Below are 17,771 nucleotides of genomic sequence, written 5' to 3' on the forward strand. Positions count from 1 at the left end.
GACTTTCAAAACACACTGTGCAAAACTGCTTCCAACTGTAAACCAAAACAAACCAAACAGCTCAGTTTTTAAGCCATCATTAAAAGACCAACAAACAAAAAAAAACAACTATAGGAAAAAAACCTCCACTAAAACCTTACCTGTGGAAAGAGAGTCACAGCCATGGTCAAAAAGTTCCCCTAAAGGAGAACAAGAATTTGTTCTTCTGGCTTGTTTCCCATCAATAGCATCCAGTGACTGGTAGATAAAGAGTCCTAATGCACATAAAAGGTATGTCCAGTACGGTGCCTGAAAAGAAATGTAGACAATGAAGACTGGTGAGTGACAATAAGCCAGCTTCTGCTTGAAAATAGCTCAACCCAAGCCAAGTGACACATTTTCTTATGTTCGCACTTTGTATCACCTCAGTGTGTTACAAGGAACATTTATAACCCTCCTTCTACAGGTGAGAATTAAATTGAGAAATGAATTGCTCTAGGTCATCTGCGTAGAGTGTCACAAAAGTCCGTACTGTGAGAAGCCGAAAGTTAAATGACCAAGCAAGGATTAGGACCCTGATTTTGATTCTTAGTCCACAGCTCTTTTAATATAATACTATTCATATATGGCACGGATTTGAAATTATTCAGTAAGTCTCTGCTATGAAAGAAGATCTTATAGACAAACCACAGACCCCAGCTTCCTTTCATGATGGAGTATCAGGGGCTGGATTTACTCTCCCATCTTGTATAACTAGAAAAGCAATAAAATAAATAAAACAACCATTTTCAGACACTGCAGGCAGCGCAGCACTGTGATCCCTGACAGAAGGGAAACAAATGACCGGAGCCCTGTGACTGCTCCAGCTTAGTGCCTACAGGCAGTCTCCAGGCCACAGTACAGGAGTGGGGAACCGGAACAGAGGCCAGCAATCCTGCTGTGCTGAGAAGAAACGCAGCAGAGGTCAGGAAGGTCAAGGCAGCTAGAATCTGTGTGGCAGAGCACTGGAGAGGAGAGAGGCACAAACTGTGGAGATCTGGAGTCTTTGGCTGAGAAGTGACCTGTGCCTAATGAGACAAAACTACTAACCAAGGCCAGGGAAAAAACCACTGGACAAACAATTCTTGAAGCCCACACAAAGCTAGGAATGGTTTATGTTCCCACCAGGCACAGCATGTAAGACCATGTAATACTTAGGGCACTGGGTAGAGTTCTCAGCAGTGTATTCCCTTAGCAGTGGGCATTAATTAGCCCTAGAGCAAAGGCCCTAACAGATGTAAAATCTAGCCTCAGAAGGATCTGACTGATTCCAGGTAACTTAACTAAAGCCAACACAAAGTACAACATCTTAAAGGTATACCCCACCAAACCTAGTACCCCAAAATGTAAAATTCACAATGTTTGGCATCCAATAAAAATTACTTGTCATTCGAAGAAGCGGGGAAATATGCTCTACAACTAGGAGTAACATCAATCAATAGAACCAGACCCAGGAGTGACAGAGATAATGAAATCTGCAGATGAGGACATTAAAAGTTCTTATAAATATGCCTCATGTGTTCAAGAAGGTGGAGGAAAACATGGAAGACTACAGAGTAACCTCTAGAAATGGAGAGTACAATATTTCAATGTAAAATATACTAGATGAGATTAACAGAGTATTAGTGCAGAAGAAAAGATCAGTGAACTTGCAGAGTACCGATAGAAACTACCCAAAATCATGCACAGAAATAAAAAGACTAAAAATAATTGAACTGGGCATCAGTGACCTGTGAGACAACAGTAGTCTAACATATATGTAATTGAAATTTCAGAAGGAGAGAAGAAAGAGGGTTGGACATGAAACATATAAGAAAAAATGATGGCTGGAAATTTCCAAATTTGATAAAAATCTATAAACTTACATATCCAAGAAGCTCAACAAACCCCAAGCAGAATAAGTTTTTTTTTTTAAAAACCCACCAAGGCACATCATAATCAAATCACTGAAGACCAGTTTTAAAGAGAAAATCATTAAAGAAGCCAGAGGAAAAAGACACATTACATACAGGAGCATAGATAATAATGGCAGACGAAAGAGTAAACTTGAAGGTAGATCAATAGAAATGATGCAATTTAAACAAGAGAGAGAAAAAAGATTTAAAAATGACCATTCTTTTCTTTCAGCACTTTATAAATGTACTCCACTTCCTCAGGGACCTGTGTGATGATAGCAATGGTCAACCCAGAATTCTATGTCTCAGAGAGGAAGTACAGCAAAATTGTTGACTAGGGTTTTAAAGTTAGATCTGTGTTTGAGTTCTTGGCTCTGTTATTTAATAGCCAAGTGACCCTGGGAAAGTCATTTAAACTCTCTAAACTTTGGTTATCTCATTTGTAAGATGTGAATAATACTTGCAGTTGTATCTGATGAAAAATATTCTTAGATGGCTCTTTACACAGAGCCTGGCACATAGTAAGTGCTCAATAAGGTTAGCTATTGTAGGGAGTTCCCTGGTGGCCTACTGGTTAGGATTTGGGCTTTCACTGCTGTGGCCCGGGTTCAATCCCTAGTTGGGGAACTGAGATCCTGTAAGCTGCACACAGTGGCCAAAAAAAAAAAAAAAAAGTTAGCTATTGTCGTTAAATTGTGTTTTGCATATTTTTAGTGGCAAATATAGTTTTTAAAATATCAATGTATGTATGGTCTATGTGGTAATTCTGCAAATACCAATCAACCTGCTACCTCATTCTTCAATCTAAGTAAGTAGAAGTTTACTTTGAACTTCAATAAACATTTCATCATTTGTTAATATTACATGCCCAGTATTAATGACTACACTATTAATTGCTTTAAAAGACTTATGAAAGGCTTCCCTGGTGGCACAGTAGTTAAGCATCTGCCTGCCAATGCAGGGGACACGGGTTCGAGCCCTGGTCCGGGAAGATTCCACATGCTGCAGAGCCACTAAGCCCGTGTGCCACAGCTACTGAGCTTGCGCTCTAGAGCCCACGAACCACAACTACTGAGCCCATGCACCACAACTACTGAAGCCCATGCACCTAGAGCCCGTGCTCCGCAACAAGAGAAGCCACCGCAACGAGAGGCCCACGCACCCCAAAGAAGAGTAGCCCCGCTCGTCGCAACTAGAGAAAGCCTGCGCACAGCAACGAAGACCCAACACAGCCAAAAATAAACAAATAAATAATATATTTTAAAAATGCATTATTGTATTTGATACAGCAATCCACAGAGACAAGGCAGACAAGGCATTATCATGTTCTTTGCATTACAGATAAAAGAGAAACTTAGGGAGGGGTGATAAAGTTCCATTGAGAAGAGCAGCTAGACTGGGTCTAGGCATCAAACCCAGGTTTTCTGATCCGCCCTATGGTAGATCTATCAGATTGGTCATGCTGCAGGCTACACAGACTGGATGCAGCTTCCCACCTGGACTCTTACCTATTCTTTCAAACCTGCTGAGAAGCACTTTCCTGCCCCCACAATACAATTCCAGGTGCAGTGAACCAGACGGGCGGGAAAGCGCTGCAGCTGAGAGAGATTTCTTTCCTCTTAAGCCCAGAAAGGCATACCAGTCCACCAGCTACTCGTTCGCTACCTTTCCAGTCTTCCCAAGGCCACAGGAGCTGGACCTATCTTCTCTTTACTCTGTTGTCATCACCTCCATTCCCACCTGGGAGCTATGAAACAGTCTGCAAATTTTCAACTTCTTTTCTCACCTGTTATCTCTGCAAAACAGGCCCCAGCCCGGAGATCCACTTGCCGGGAGCAGCATGCCCCTTCCTTCCAGGAGTCTGCTTAACGTGGTGTCACTACAGAAGACACTCTGGGTGGAAGCAGGATCTACAGGGCCACCCCAACGCAATTCTAGTTTTCATGTTAACTTATTTTTAAAAATTTTAAATGTAAGCATGGGAAAGTCAGGTGTGGATTACAAAGTCTTAAGCAATATATCAGAATACTTCTGCAGAAGGAGACTATATAAAAAGTGGAACTTCTCCAGATCATATTAGATTCTTAATATTTAAAGTTCTTAATTATATAATTTTTATAGTATCTACTGTATCCTTTAAGATCGGAATTTTATACTACATCATAGAAACCTTTCCAGGTCAAGCATAAAGATCTACATCATTCTTTTACATGACTGCATGGTATTCAATTATGTGGCTATATCACAATTTAAGTAATAACTCACTAATGATGAATCTTACATGACTGTGTGAAAGACTATTATATAAGTTTATTCTAGAAAACAAAATAATTACTAAGAATCAATCATAAGCCCTAGTCATTAAAAAAAAAACACTAATACATTTAAATTGCTTTTCAGTTACATCACTGAAAAAGAACTGTATACAACTAGCTATTTGGGATATTTTACTTTTTCCAGTTACTTGAAATAAAGGATTAGAGAAACCAGAGATTTGAACCAGACCGTATGGTAACCGTTCTCATTCAAAATAACTCTGGATCAGAGAGAACACTCATATATAGATCAATTATTTATCCTGGGTATTATACCCCTTTTTATACGTGTTTGAATGAGCACACACATCAGGAAAAGGACGAAAAGATTTAGAAAGTGATCAATGAACACATTTCTTTTTTTTTTATTAATGAATTTATTTATATTCTTTTGGCTGTGTTGGGTCTTCGTTGCTGCACGCGGGCTTTCTCTAGTTGCGGCAAGCGGGGGCTACTCTTTGTTGCGGTGCGCGGGCTTCTCATTGCGGTGGCTTCCCGTTGCGGAGCACGGGCTCTAGGCACCCAGGCTTCAGTAGTTGTGGCTTGCGGGCTCTAGAGCGCAGGCTCAGTAGCTGTGGCGCACGGGCTTAGCTGCTCCGTGGCATGTGGGATCTTCCTGGACCAGGGCTCAAACCTGTGTCCCCTGCATTGGCAGGTGGGGACTTAACCACTGCGCCACCAGTGCCAGTGAACACATTTCTGCTCACTGGACAAATTTTACTTACAGCTCAGAACTTAGAATACTGGATTTGGGGGAATACATTCTTAGGTTTTCTGTAAATGAAGATGCTAGACTAGGTAGTCTCTAAGGCCCCATCTTTAATATGGAACTAGAATCCTCTCAAGAGTAGGAGGTATGTTCTCTGTTTTTAAAATCTGCTGTTCATACCATGAGAGCTAAATAACTAGATGATTAAAATCAACTGATCAGGTTAACAGGTTACCTGGTAACCTATCAGGTAAAATGGTTTCCAAAAGGAATAATACATGTCCTGGGTTTTTCTTGCAGAGTGGTTAGGAGTATAGACTCTGCATTCCACCTGCACCTGATCCTTGAATGAGCTGGATGAGCTACTTAACCTCTCCGTGCCTTAGTTTCCCTTTATGAAAAATGGGAGTAATCACTGTGAGAATTAAATGAATTATTACATGTCAAGGGCTTAGAAAAGTGCCTGGCATATGGGAAGAGCTCAGTATATTTTAGTTATTATTTCTGATACTATATAAGAAAATTTTAGGTGATTCATAGATAAATTTTCATTTTAATACTTATATCTTTATTTAATGTATTTTGGAAAATATTAATTTAAAAATTATCTAGCATAGCTACCAAATCTATGATTGTAGATATTAAGGCTTCAAGTGTAAGTCTTTAAAAAGGAGTAGATTTAAAGTTGATGTAAAGAAAAACAGTAAATAAAAAATAGCACAGGTAATACACAAAAGCAAAAATCTTCCTCAATTAAAATTTAGGAAATACTGAAACTATACAATGCCTATTTATATGAATTTTCATACTTAAAAAGTGTCTCTTTGCTTTAAATAGCTTTGGATATAAGTTGATACAGATGCAAAAGGTATTACATAATCAGTAACGACTGGGTCACCTTGTAACAGGGAGATTTCAATTATCCAAACATCAATTGACTTCTCTCTCCATAAAAAATAGAAACTGCATTTATAAGAGGTAGGAAGTAAGAAAATCAGAAGACAGGTCAGGCATATGTGAAAAAATGTAACGCTGGTGTGGCGTTAGAGGTGGACTTTGTACCCAGTCAAGTGATTCTAGTGATTTCTAAGCTAAACTCGTGGAATTTTAATAGGCTGCTAATCTGACACGACTCTAACTCGTATTATGTGCCTGTGACACAGCTGAACCTGTGGCCAGGGGCACTTCCTTGTTTACAGAAGGAGGGTTCCCGTTGGAACCGAGGCTGGGGAGGCTCCAAAGACTTGGTGGTCACAAAGGGTAGGGTCATTCTCAGTCCTGCCCAGCAGGAAGACCCTAGCCGCTTACTGCTTCACCACGAGCTTTGGCTTCAGCTCGGGTGCAGGCCAGCATTTGAGAGGCACACCCACCTTCAGGAAATGAGGCGGGTTACAAGCTGGGGGGCTGGGCACCAACACCAGGCAACCAGCATCTCAGGGCCGGAGGGGCTTTCTCAGGACATTAGAAATCTTTACTTTGAAAGGCATTCTTCTTGCTTTGTAAATTTCCTGTGAATAGTTGTATTCTTTTTAAAAACCTCTTTTAGTACTTACTAGAATCCTTGTTGAAAATGCCAGCCTCTCACTGGGCCAAGGGAAACAGGCAGGGAGAGGGGAATGAAGAGAATCCCCTGGGCAGATCTATCATCATCAACTGTGCTGGGTGCTTTCACATCTGTTCTGCTCTTTAACTTCACAGAAACCAAGTGGTCGGACCCTCACCCAGGTCAAACCGACCAGGACTGGGATTTAAAGCTCCTTCTATACACCACAATGCCATGTTTTATCCACGCTTGAACCAGAATTCTAAAGGAGAAACAGCTTGTTTCTTGGGAATCAAGTATAGGAAAGCCACAGGAATCAAAGGGATGATCCCCAAAGCAAAGCTACTTCTACATTACCTGCAGAAGCTCCTTCTAGACAGGGCTGGATTTAGGGTGAGGCGAGCAAGGCACCGTGGCTGCAGAATTTAAGGTGGCATTTACTACTCTCAGGGTCGTGCACATGCCTGCTTGCCTCACTCTACTCTGTGCCCTGCTTCTAGAACGTTCACCTCCTGCAAGTTATTTTGCTTTCGTAAGAGAGGCCACTCTCTTACAAGAGTCCTGCCTTAATAAGCGATGCTTGTTAAGTTATTGAACTGGTTAAAAAAAAAATAGAGGGAGATAGGTGATTTTTAAAAAAGAGGAAATATTCTAGATTTCAAAGAAACCAAACCTATAAAAGAATTTGACTAGGTTATTGCCTTTTCTTATTATTCCCCCAACAAATAACTCTTTATTTTATAGTCCAAAATCCAATCGAATCTGAATTATTTAGACAGAGAATAAACCATTTCTTAAGGTCATTCTAATTTCCACAGATACACTTGCTTTTCGATTCAACTTTCTATCATCATGAAGGAAAGAAATTATTCAATGCCCTTTGACCCACCCTAGGCTGGGCACCTATCTCCTACAAACACTCTCTTAACAGACACTGACATGGATTTATATACATAGATCAAGAGGGCAGAGCAACAATTAGAGAAAGAAGAACAAAAACACCCCAAGTTAGCAGAAGGAAAGAAATCATAAAGATCAGAGGAGAAATAAATGAAAAAGAAAGGAAGGAAACAATAGCAAAGATCAATAAAACTAAAAGCTGGTTCTTTGAGAAGATAAACAAAATTGATAAACCATTAAGTAAAAAAAGGGAGAAGACTCAAATCAACAGAATTAGAATGAAAATGGAGAAGTAACAGCTGACACTGCAGAAATACAAAAGATCATGAGAGATTACTACAAGCACCTATATGCCAATAAAACAGACAACCTGGAAGAAATGGACAAATTCTTGGGAAAGCACAACCTTCCGAGAATGAACCAAGAAGAAATAGAAAATATAAACAGACCAGGGCTTCCCTGGTGGGGCAGTGGTTGAGAGTCCACCTGCCGATTCAGGGGACGCGGGTTCGTGCCCCGGTCCGGGAAGATCCCACATGCCGCAGAGCGGCTGGACCCGTGAGCCATGGCCACTGAGCCTGCACGTCCGGAGCCTGTGCTCCACAATGGGAGAGTCCACAACAGTGAGAGGCCTGTATACTGCCAAATAAATAAATAAATAAATAAACAAACAAACAAACAAAAAGACCAATCACAAGCACTGAAATTGAAACTGTGATTAAAAATCTTCCAACAAACAAAAGCTCAGGACCAGATGGCTTCACAGGCAAATTCTATCAAACATTTAGAGAAGAGCTAACACCTGTCCTTCTCAAATTCTTCCAAAGTATAGCAGAGGAAGGAACACTCCCAAACTCATTCTACGAGTCCACCATCACCCTGATACCAAAACCAGACAAAGATGTCACAAAAAAAGAAAACTACAGGCCAGTATCACTGATGAACATAGATGCAAAAACCTCAACAAAATACTAGCAAACAGAATCCAACAGCACATTAAAAGGATCATACACCATGATCAAGTGGGGTTTATCCCAGGAATGCAAGGATTCTTCAATACATGCAAATATCAATGTGATACACATTAAGCAACTGAAGGATAAAAACCAGATGATAATCTCAATAGATGCAGAAAAAGCTTTAGACAAAATTCAACACCATTTATGATAAAAATTCTCCAGAAAGCAGGCATAGCGGGAACTTACCTCAACATAATAAAGGCCATATATGACAAACCCACAGCCAACATCGTTCTCAATGGTGAAAAACTGAAACCATTTCCACTGAGATCAGGAACAAGACAAGGTTGCCAACTCTCACCACTATTATTCAACATAGTTTTGGAAGTTTTAGCCACAGCAATCAGAGAAGAAAAAGAAATAAAAGGAATCCAAACTGGAAAAGAAGAAGTAAAACTGTCACTGTTTGCAGATGACATGATACTATACACAGAGAATCCTAAAGATGCTACCAGAAAACTACTAGAGCTAATCAATGAATTTGATAAAGTAGCAGGATACAAAATTAAGGCACAGATACCTCTTGCATTCCTATACACTAAGGATGAAAAATCTGAAAGAGAAATTAAGGAAACACTCCCATTCACCACTGCAACAAAAAGAATAAAATATCTAGGAATAAACCTACGTAAGGAGACGAAAGAGTTGTATGCAGAAAACTATAAGACACTGATGAAAGAAATTAAAGATGATACAAACAGATGGAGAGATATATCATGTTCTTGGATCGGAAGAATCAACATTGTGAAAATGACTAGAGTACTGAAAGCAATCTACAGAGTCAATTCAACTACCACTGGCATTTTTCACAACCAGAACAAAAAATTTCACAATTTGTATGGAAACACAAAAGACGCTGAATAGCCAAAGCAATCTTGAGGAAAAAAAATGGAGTTGGAGGAATCAGGCTCCCTCACTTCAGGCTATACTACAAAGCTACGGTAATCAGACAGTATGGTACTGGCACAAAAACAGAAATATAGATCAATGGAACAGGACAGAAAGCCCAGAGATAAACCCACACACATATGGTCACCCTTTCTTTGATAAAGGAGGCAAGAATATACAATGGAGAAAAGAAGCCTCTTTGATAAGTGGTACTGGGAAAACTGGTACGTGTGAAAGAATGAAAATTAGAACACTCCCTAACACCATACACAAAAATAAACTCAAAATGGATTAGAGACCTAATATAAGAGAGACACTATAAAACTCTTAGAGGAAACATAAGCAGAACACTCTATGACATAAATCACAGCCAGATCCTTTTTGACCCACCTCCTAGAGAAATGGAAATAAAAACAAAAATAAACAAATGGGACCTAATGAAACTTAAAAGCTTTTGCACAGCAAAGGAAACCATAAACAAGACCAAAACACAACCCTCAGAATGGGAGAAAATATTTGCAAATGAAGCAAATGACAAAGGATTAATTTCCAAAATATACAAGCAGCTCATGCAGCTCAATATCAAAAAAAAACCAAACAACCCAATCCAAAATGGGCAGAAGACCTAAATAGACATTTCCCCAAGGAAGATATACAGACTGCCAACAAACACATGAAAGGATGCTCAACATCACTAATCATTAGAGAGATGCAAATCAAAACTACAATCACCTCACAACAGTCAGAATGGCCATCATCAAAAAATCTACAAACAATAAATGCTGGAGAGGGTGTGGAGAAAAGGGAACCCTCTTGCACTGTTGGTGGGAATGTAAATTGATACAACCACTACGGAGAATAGTATGGAGGTTCCTTAAAAAACTAAAAACAGAACTACCATATGACCCAGCAATCCCACTACTGGGCATGTACCCTGAGAAAACCATAATTCAAAAAGTGTCATGTACCAAAATGTTCATTGCAGCTCTATTTACAATAGTCCAGAGATGGAAACAACCTAAGTGTCCATCATCGGATGAATGGATAAAGAAGATGTGGCACATATATACAATGGAATATTACTCAGCCATAGAAAGAAACAAAATTGAGTTATTTGTAGTGAGGTGGATGGACCTAGAATCTGTCATACAGAGTGAAGTAAGTCAGAAAGAGAAAAACAAATACCATATGCTAACACATATATATGGAATCTAAAAAAAAAAATCTTTCCAAAGAACCTAGGGACAGGACAGGAATAAAGATGCAGACGTAGAGGGGCTTCCCTGGTGGCGCAGTGGTTGAGAGTCCTCCTGCCGATGCAGGGGACACGGGTTCGTGCCCTGCTCAGGGAAGATCCCCCATGTCGCGGAGCGGCTGGGCCCGTGAGCCATGGCCGCTGAGCCTACGCGTCCGGAGCCTGTGCTCCGCAATGGGAGAGGCCACAACAGTGAGAGGCCCGCGTACTGCAAAAAAAAAAAAAAAAAAAGATGCAGACGTAGAGAATGGACTTAAGGACATGGGGAGGGGCAAGGGTAAGCTGGGATGAAGTGAGAGAGTGGCATGGACATATATACACTACCAAATGTAAAACAGATACCTAGTGAGAAGCAGCCGCATAGCACAGGGAGATCAGCTCAGTGCTTTGTGACCACCTAGAGGGGTGGGATAGGGAGGGTGGGAGGGAGACACAAGAGGGAGGGAATATGGGGATATAAGTATACATACAGCTGATTCACTTTGTTATACACGAGAAACTAACACAACAATGTAAAGCAATTATACTCTAATAAAGATGTTAAAAGAAAAAAAAGAGGGCAGAGCAAAAATATTTACTCAAATAAGCTGAAAAGGGAATGGAGCCACAGTTTATTCCAGCCAGAAACAAGCATATGAGTGTCCTGTGGTAGAGAACGCTACTAAGCTGAAGCCAGAAGAACCAGATTCGAATCACCAAGTTTTCTCATCTACAAATGTAGGAATTGTATTAAAGAGGCTCTCAGGTCCTTCAAGCAGTCAGAGTCTGTGATTCTATTTTAGGATTAAGGAGCCAAGGAATGGGGGCCAAGGACTATATACAGAGCAGCATTCAGACAGAACTGCTTCATCAAGGTGAGGGGGATGCAATTCAGTTCTTGTTTTCTGTTTGCCCCAACTTTTGCTTACTCGTGTTAAAATTCCCCCGGGCCAAATTGATTAAGTATTTAATCTAAGACCAGCTAAAACTGAATAACGGTGGAAAAACATCATCTCCCAAGATTACAATTTGTTATTTCATGCATGCAGGCAATAATTTAGCAAATATTTACCAAGCACCTGCTTTACGCAAGGCACTATGCTGTGGAGAACGTGCAAATGGGCAACTGCTGTCTGAACTTAAAATATGGTAGACTGTCTTGCTCAGTAAGGACATACATAACCAAAATCACATCACACACATAACCAAAACAAAATGGAGATGTTCCACAAGAGAGCTACAAAGACCTGTGGTGGAAGTATAGCTTTCTGGCTTGGAATCCTGGTATCAGCTTAAAGAGGTTAATTTATTTCCCTTCAGTTTCCTCATCTATGATATGGGGATAATAATAATACCTAAAGTTGTTCAGAAGATTAAATGAGATAATAGACAAAAGCAGCTTAAATTAATGCCTGGTACATAAGTAAAACCTGGTAAATGTTAGTAATCATTGTCATTATTATGGGAGCTTATAGGATTAAGTGGTTGATTTGACTCCAGAGAAGAAAAAAAAATTTCCTAAAGATGTAGCATTAGGACTGGACACTGAGAGATGAAGTTGGACAGGAAAAAGGAAGAGGAAGGAGAAAAGAGAGGGAAAAGAAGGAGAGAAATCTTTGCCATAAGAAGTAGTTCAGGGCTTCCCTGGTAGCGCAGTGGTTAAGAATTCGCCTGCCAACGCAGAGGATACGGGTTCGAGCCCTGGTCGGGGAAGATCCCACATGCCGTGGAGCAACTAAGCCTGCGCACCACAACTACTGAGCCTGAGCTCTAGAGCCTGCGAGCCACAACTACTGAAGCCTACGCGCCTAGAGCCTGTGCTCTGCAACAAGAGAAGCCACCGCAATGAGAAGACGGTGCATCGCAACGAAGAGTAGTCCCGGCTCACCACAACTAGAGAAAGCCCGCACGCAGCAAGGAAGACCCAACACAGTCAAAAAAAAAAAAAAAAAGAAGAAGAAGTAGTTCAATTTGGCTGGAGCGGAAAGTTCCTTAACGAAATAGTGGTGTGAAATACAGTTCAGAACACCACTGTAGAAGTTTAATATAAATCATTTAACTTTTTTCCTATTAATTTCCCTTCATCCCGTCATGTCCTAGAAATATCAACAGTTAAAAAATAGATCAAATGTTATTATTAATATAGATATGTAGTCAGCATTACGTCCTCAATGGGTAGATAAATCCAAGCATCAGAGTCCAAAAACCATATGGGTTTTCCCTGACCCTTTCTGGAAGCAATTTGTCAAGTCTGTAAAAGCACTAAGAATTCTTAAGTCTAAGAATCAGAAAACAAGTTTCAGGCCAAGTTAAAGTCACTTAACCCTCCAGCCCTCAATTTCCTCAATAAAAATGTATGCTACTATTACTTCAGGATGGATGGATAGAAGAAATACTAAAATGGTGGGATGGCCATTCTAGGAAGGGAAAAAACTTGCCAGCCTCGAGTTGATACAAGACACAAATGCAATAATGGATGTGAACGTACGTTACATACCTAATAAGCATTACATAGAACCCAAGGTATTTTTCCTACACATCACAAAGAAAGGCAAGAACTGCAGATGAGATGGTGGTGGTATGTGGTAAAAAAAGAGTCCGGCTTTGTAGTCAGACCAACTTGGGTCTGAACCCTACCAGGTCCTGTCATTTACTAGCTCTGCGGCCTGAAAGCCAAATAGCCTGAACTGCTATGCTTCTTTTGTGCTATTGCTGGAATTTTATCAGACAGGCAATGTGAATCCTGTAATGGTGCTTCCCCTCACTGCTTCAGCCACCTGGAAGCAGTGCAGGATCTAATTACATTTCAGAAGCTCTTCTCAGTTTCATTTTATTATTTCAACCCTTACTTCCCATTTTTGGATCATTGCGATACATTTTTTTTTGAAAAGTGCCTCAGATTCTTCCCACCTGCCACCTTTTTTTTTTAAATGAAGCATAGCCTAAAAATTAATTTAATCATAATTTTACCTTTTCCATCAGCCCGCCACCCGCACCCCGACATCCCTAAACAGATTATCTTGGACTTCTTGGTATGTCCTGCTTTTGGAGGTGCTCAACAAATGGTTCTTAAATTAATAATAACATTGAAAAGTTCACAGTTTAACTGGCAAATATCAGAAATATCCAAATGCTGTTAGACAAATCTAGGCCCAGTAAAAACTAAATTTTATTATGGGTTTTCAGGACATTTTTAATACCAGTAATATTTTTAACATGCTGAACAAATTCTAATTTTCTACATTTATCTGCATGTAAGATACCATGTAGTCCTCACTGCACTCTTGTGAAGTTGGTTTGGCAGGTATTATTTCTATTTTACACAGGGAAAGCAAGACCCACATGTCACTCCATGTTGTGGCAGGGCCACGTTAGAACCAAGCCTTCACTTCTAACCCAGCGCACTTTTCATTCTGGCGCACTGCCTCTGGGGAATTCTGCAAACAGGCTGCAACTTACTTTTTTAAAAACAACATGTAAATGAATTAACAACGGGAACGTCTGCTGAAAAATCATATATAATAACATATCCATCAATCAGCAAGATATTCAGTACGTTTAAAATGTAGGTTTCATCAAATACTTTAAAAAATGGATCCATGTATGGAGGGCATGAAATATTTCCACTGTATTCCTGCTATCCAACCTCATCTCGAATTAGTTCTCCACAGGACCTATCCCAAAATATGATTATAAACGGAGTTCTCTATTTGAGGGAAAAGAAAGCAATGTCACAAAACGTGCAATGTAATATTTATCCCATGTACTCTAAAAAGCTATATATGGGAGTAGCTCCCTCTGCCCCCTGTCCCCCATCACACTCAGCCCAAGGGATGTTCCTGATTACCAAGTATAGAAAGCCCACATTATTTACTCGTCTTATTTTGGACATAGGTCAAATATTCATTGCTAATAAAATCCGATGGCTTTTACGATCCCTGGGTCGTGAAGATAAGGATTAACACCTTGCTAATACTTTTGTTTTCCACGAGAAAGTCAACGAAGCAACGAGGAAGTAACCTCTTAAAAGTAACTTATCTCTGATCAGTGCTACCAGTAATTACAGGATCACTAGCGCAACCTTTGAGAAACGGACGGCTGAGTATAAAAGTGTTCAATGGGCATCTCGGGCTTGGCCAACCCAACCACAATCCCCGGAGCCAGGCGGGACGGAGCTGGGGGTGTTCAGTGCCCAGTGCGCCAAGGAACCGACTGCTTGTCCACCCCCCACTTGGCGCGGGATGGGGCGGCGGCCAGGCAGGCAGGCGCTCCCCGCTCCCAGTGGCCGAGACCGCCCGTCCGCCGCCCGAAGGAGAGTGGGGGTGGACACGGGACTGGACAGTGACCTTGACAGCCCCTCCGCCGTCCGGGGGAGGCTCGGGGTGGACATGGGACCGGGTAGCGGCGTGACAGCCTCAGGGCGGGCCGGGGAACGCTCGGGGCGACTGCGGCGCTGGGGCAGAGGCGGCGTTAGTCCCTCCGCGGCCCCGAGAGGCTCGGCCGCGCGGGGGGCTCTCCGGGCGCCTCCAGAGGCGCACCCGGGGCGGGGCGAGCTCGGCTCGGGCCGGGGACGCGGGGCTCCGGGGGAGAGCAGTTGGGGGTCCGCGGGCGGGCGGCTGGCCCTACCTCCTCGGTGACCGTGGGGCAGTAAGAGATGAGCAGGAGCGTGGTAAGCAGGTTGATGGCGAGGCCCAGGAGGGTGATGGAGTTGGGGGCCATCCACAGCGGGATCCACTGGAGCAGCCAGGTCCAGTAGAGCTGCAGCGGCGGCTCAAGCAACGAGACGCCCGCGACGCTGTAGCGGTGTTCCTCCAGCCGCCGCAGCTGCGCCGCGCTCAGCGGCTCGCCCAGCGCCTTCAGCCAGCGCGGCGCCGGCCTGGCCCAGGCGCCCGCCGCCATGGCCGCCTGCGGGCCCCGCCGCTGCGAGCGAGCGCAGCCCGAGCCGGGCGCCCGGACGGGGACAGGTGGAGGGAGGGGCTCGCGGGCCCGGCCCTGCGCCGGCCCGGTGGGACTCGCCGGTCGGGCCCGCGGCGGACGTCGAGGTCAGGCCAGGCCGCCCCTGGTCCCGGGGCCTCCGCCCCCAGAGCCGCCGGCCGCGGGGGGCGGGGCCTCGGGGAGGGCTCCGGAAGAGGGGGAAGGGCCGCCTCCGCCCCGCGAGGTGTCGGGGCAGGTGGGACGGGCCCGCACTGGCCACCGGGTCACCGTGGTGGCTCCGCCGATCGTCACTTTCTAATTGGCGCGAAAAGGGCCCAGATTTCCCCAAGAGCCTGATGCTTCTAAGTCCCGATTCTTCTCCGGGGACGGCTGGTGACGCTCCCCAGAGGGAAGTCTCGACGGCTGGACAGTTAGAAGCGGGTTGCTCTAACTCATGCGGTGTGCACAGCTCAGATCTCCTAGTGTGCGAACGCCCTGGCCTTTAGCCGCAGCCTGCAGAGCCGGGGGGTGGGGAGCGAAGTATTGTGTGAGAACATGATTTTTGCACGTCTTGGGTCACCGGCATGAGGTCTCCATCCGTCGGCCCGAAGAGAGGTCCTGCCTGATAAACACACGGGCACAGTTCTTTCTTCCAACCCCGAGGACTGGGGCCCTGGCTGTGTATTAGCTCTAGAGAAACCTCACTTGCAGGTTCAGGGATCAATGTTCAGGGTTCAGATTCCAAGGTATAGGAGCTACCACTCAGGACTTAGAAACACCGTCTAACAAGGGGACTGAATGGTTGAAAGCCAAATAAATGCCTATTTCTCAGAGCATCTGATACCAATAATAATGGATATTTTTACACACACCCTTCCTCCCAAAGACAGGGATCCAGGTGGTATCTTCCACTGGCCTGAGAGCAAGTATGCTTGCCACACAATGGCAGTTCACTTACCTCACAGCTCCTTACCTCACAATGCACCCATTTAGACAGGGGATAGCCTGTCATAAACATGTCATTTTGCACAACCTTTGCCACTTGCCTTTTTCTTCACCTCCTGGTTCTTATCATTATGCACTTCTCTAAGGCATAGAACAAGCTCAGAAACTGCTTTCATGATAGTTCAGTAGGGCAGCGGCTGTCGGCAGGTGCAGTTTGTCCCACAGATTCCACCACAACACATTGGAGACGGGCCAACAAACTACTACCCAGCCCACCAACTGCTTCCATACAGCCCATAAGCTAAGTACAGCTTTTTAGACTTCCTTTTTGGCTGCCATTGGGTCTTCTTTGCTGTGTGTGGGCTTTCCTCTAGTTGCAGCGAGCGGGGCCTACTCTTCGTTGCAGTGCGCGGGCTTCTCACTGCTGTGGCTTCTCTTGCTGCAGAGCATGGGCTCTAGGTGCATGGGCTTTGGTAGTTGTGGCACGTGGGCTCAGGAGTTGTGACACCTGTGCTCTACAGCGCAGGCTCGGTAGTTTTGGAGCCCAGGCTTAATTGCTACCCGGTATGTAGGATCTTCCCTGACCAGGGATCGAACCTGTGTCCCCTGCATTGGCAGGCGGATTTTTAACCACTGTGCCACCAGGGAAGTCCCTAGACTTTTAAATGACTGAAAAAAAGATTTTTTTCTGTGATGCAAAATTACATGAAATTCATATTTCTGTGCCAAGAATAAAGCCATATCTACTCCTTACATATTGTTTATGACTGCTTTCGTGCTCCAAGGGCAAAGTTCAGCGGTGTGACGAGAGCATATGGCTCGCAAGTCCTACAATACTGACTGTCTGGCGTTTTACTGTAAAAAAGATTAGCAGTCCCTTCCTTAGAGCAATATGAGGGTATCTGCAGACCAAACCATGCATTGAATATACATCTCCTAATCTTTAATGTGAAAAACGATGCTGACAAATGCAGGAAAGAAATCAGAACGACAGAGACCCACTTTTAACTATGTTGGGTTTTTGTACAGTAAACTTGGAAATACCTATCTTTTAACTTAGTGCCATGAGTAAGCCAAGGAAAAGTCCTTTTCCAGGTAAATAAATTTAACTATATTACAGATAATTTCTAATATACATGAAAAACATCAGAAAGAATGAAAGGGCAAAATACCTTTTTCCCATAAATGGGAAAAAGGTATTTCCCTCAAATAAAATCCATATTGAACAGTACCCAGATCATATAAAGAATTCCTAAAAATCCACAAGAAATAGAAAAACAATAAACTAGATTTATGTTCCGATATCTATAACAAAACCCCCCAAACGTGGTGACATAAGCAAATAGAAGTTTATATCTCTCACACGTAAATTTAGAATTGACAGCCCAGGA

At 43.0% G+C, this 17,771-nt stretch overlaps 1 protein-coding gene across 6 annotated transcripts in view; it reads right to left on the reverse strand.

Annotated features, from left to right (window-relative positions):
• The window catches only part of CHPT1 (choline phosphotransferase 1), a 37,379-nt gene extending 21,758 nt beyond the window's left edge, over positions 1 to 15,621 (reverse strand). For 2 of the 6 annotated variants that reach the window (XR_004039328.3, XM_060305567.2), the window contains exons 1-2: positions 15,148 to 15,609; positions 141 to 288 (exon numbers count right to left, since the gene is read on the reverse strand). Coding sequence is in view for 5 of the 6 variants with exons in the window: in XM_060305567.2 (XP_060161550.1) it covers positions 141 to 288; positions 15,148 to 15,420 (421 nt within the window). In the remaining variant the exon portion in view is untranslated. Of the gene's footprint in view, positions 1 to 140; positions 289 to 15,147 lie in introns of all 6 variants that reach the window. The other 4 variants (XM_060305568.2, XM_030856255.3, XM_060305569.2 and 1 more) reach the window with 3 other exon arrangements.
• Between the last annotated feature and the right edge of the window lie 2,150 nt (positions 15,622 to 17,771).

This window comes from Globicephala melas, chromosome 10 (genome assembly GCF_963455315.2).
Source record: "Globicephala melas chromosome 10, mGloMel1.2, whole genome shotgun sequence".
Lineage (NCBI taxonomy): Eukaryota > Metazoa > Chordata > Mammalia > Artiodactyla > Delphinidae > Globicephala > Globicephala melas.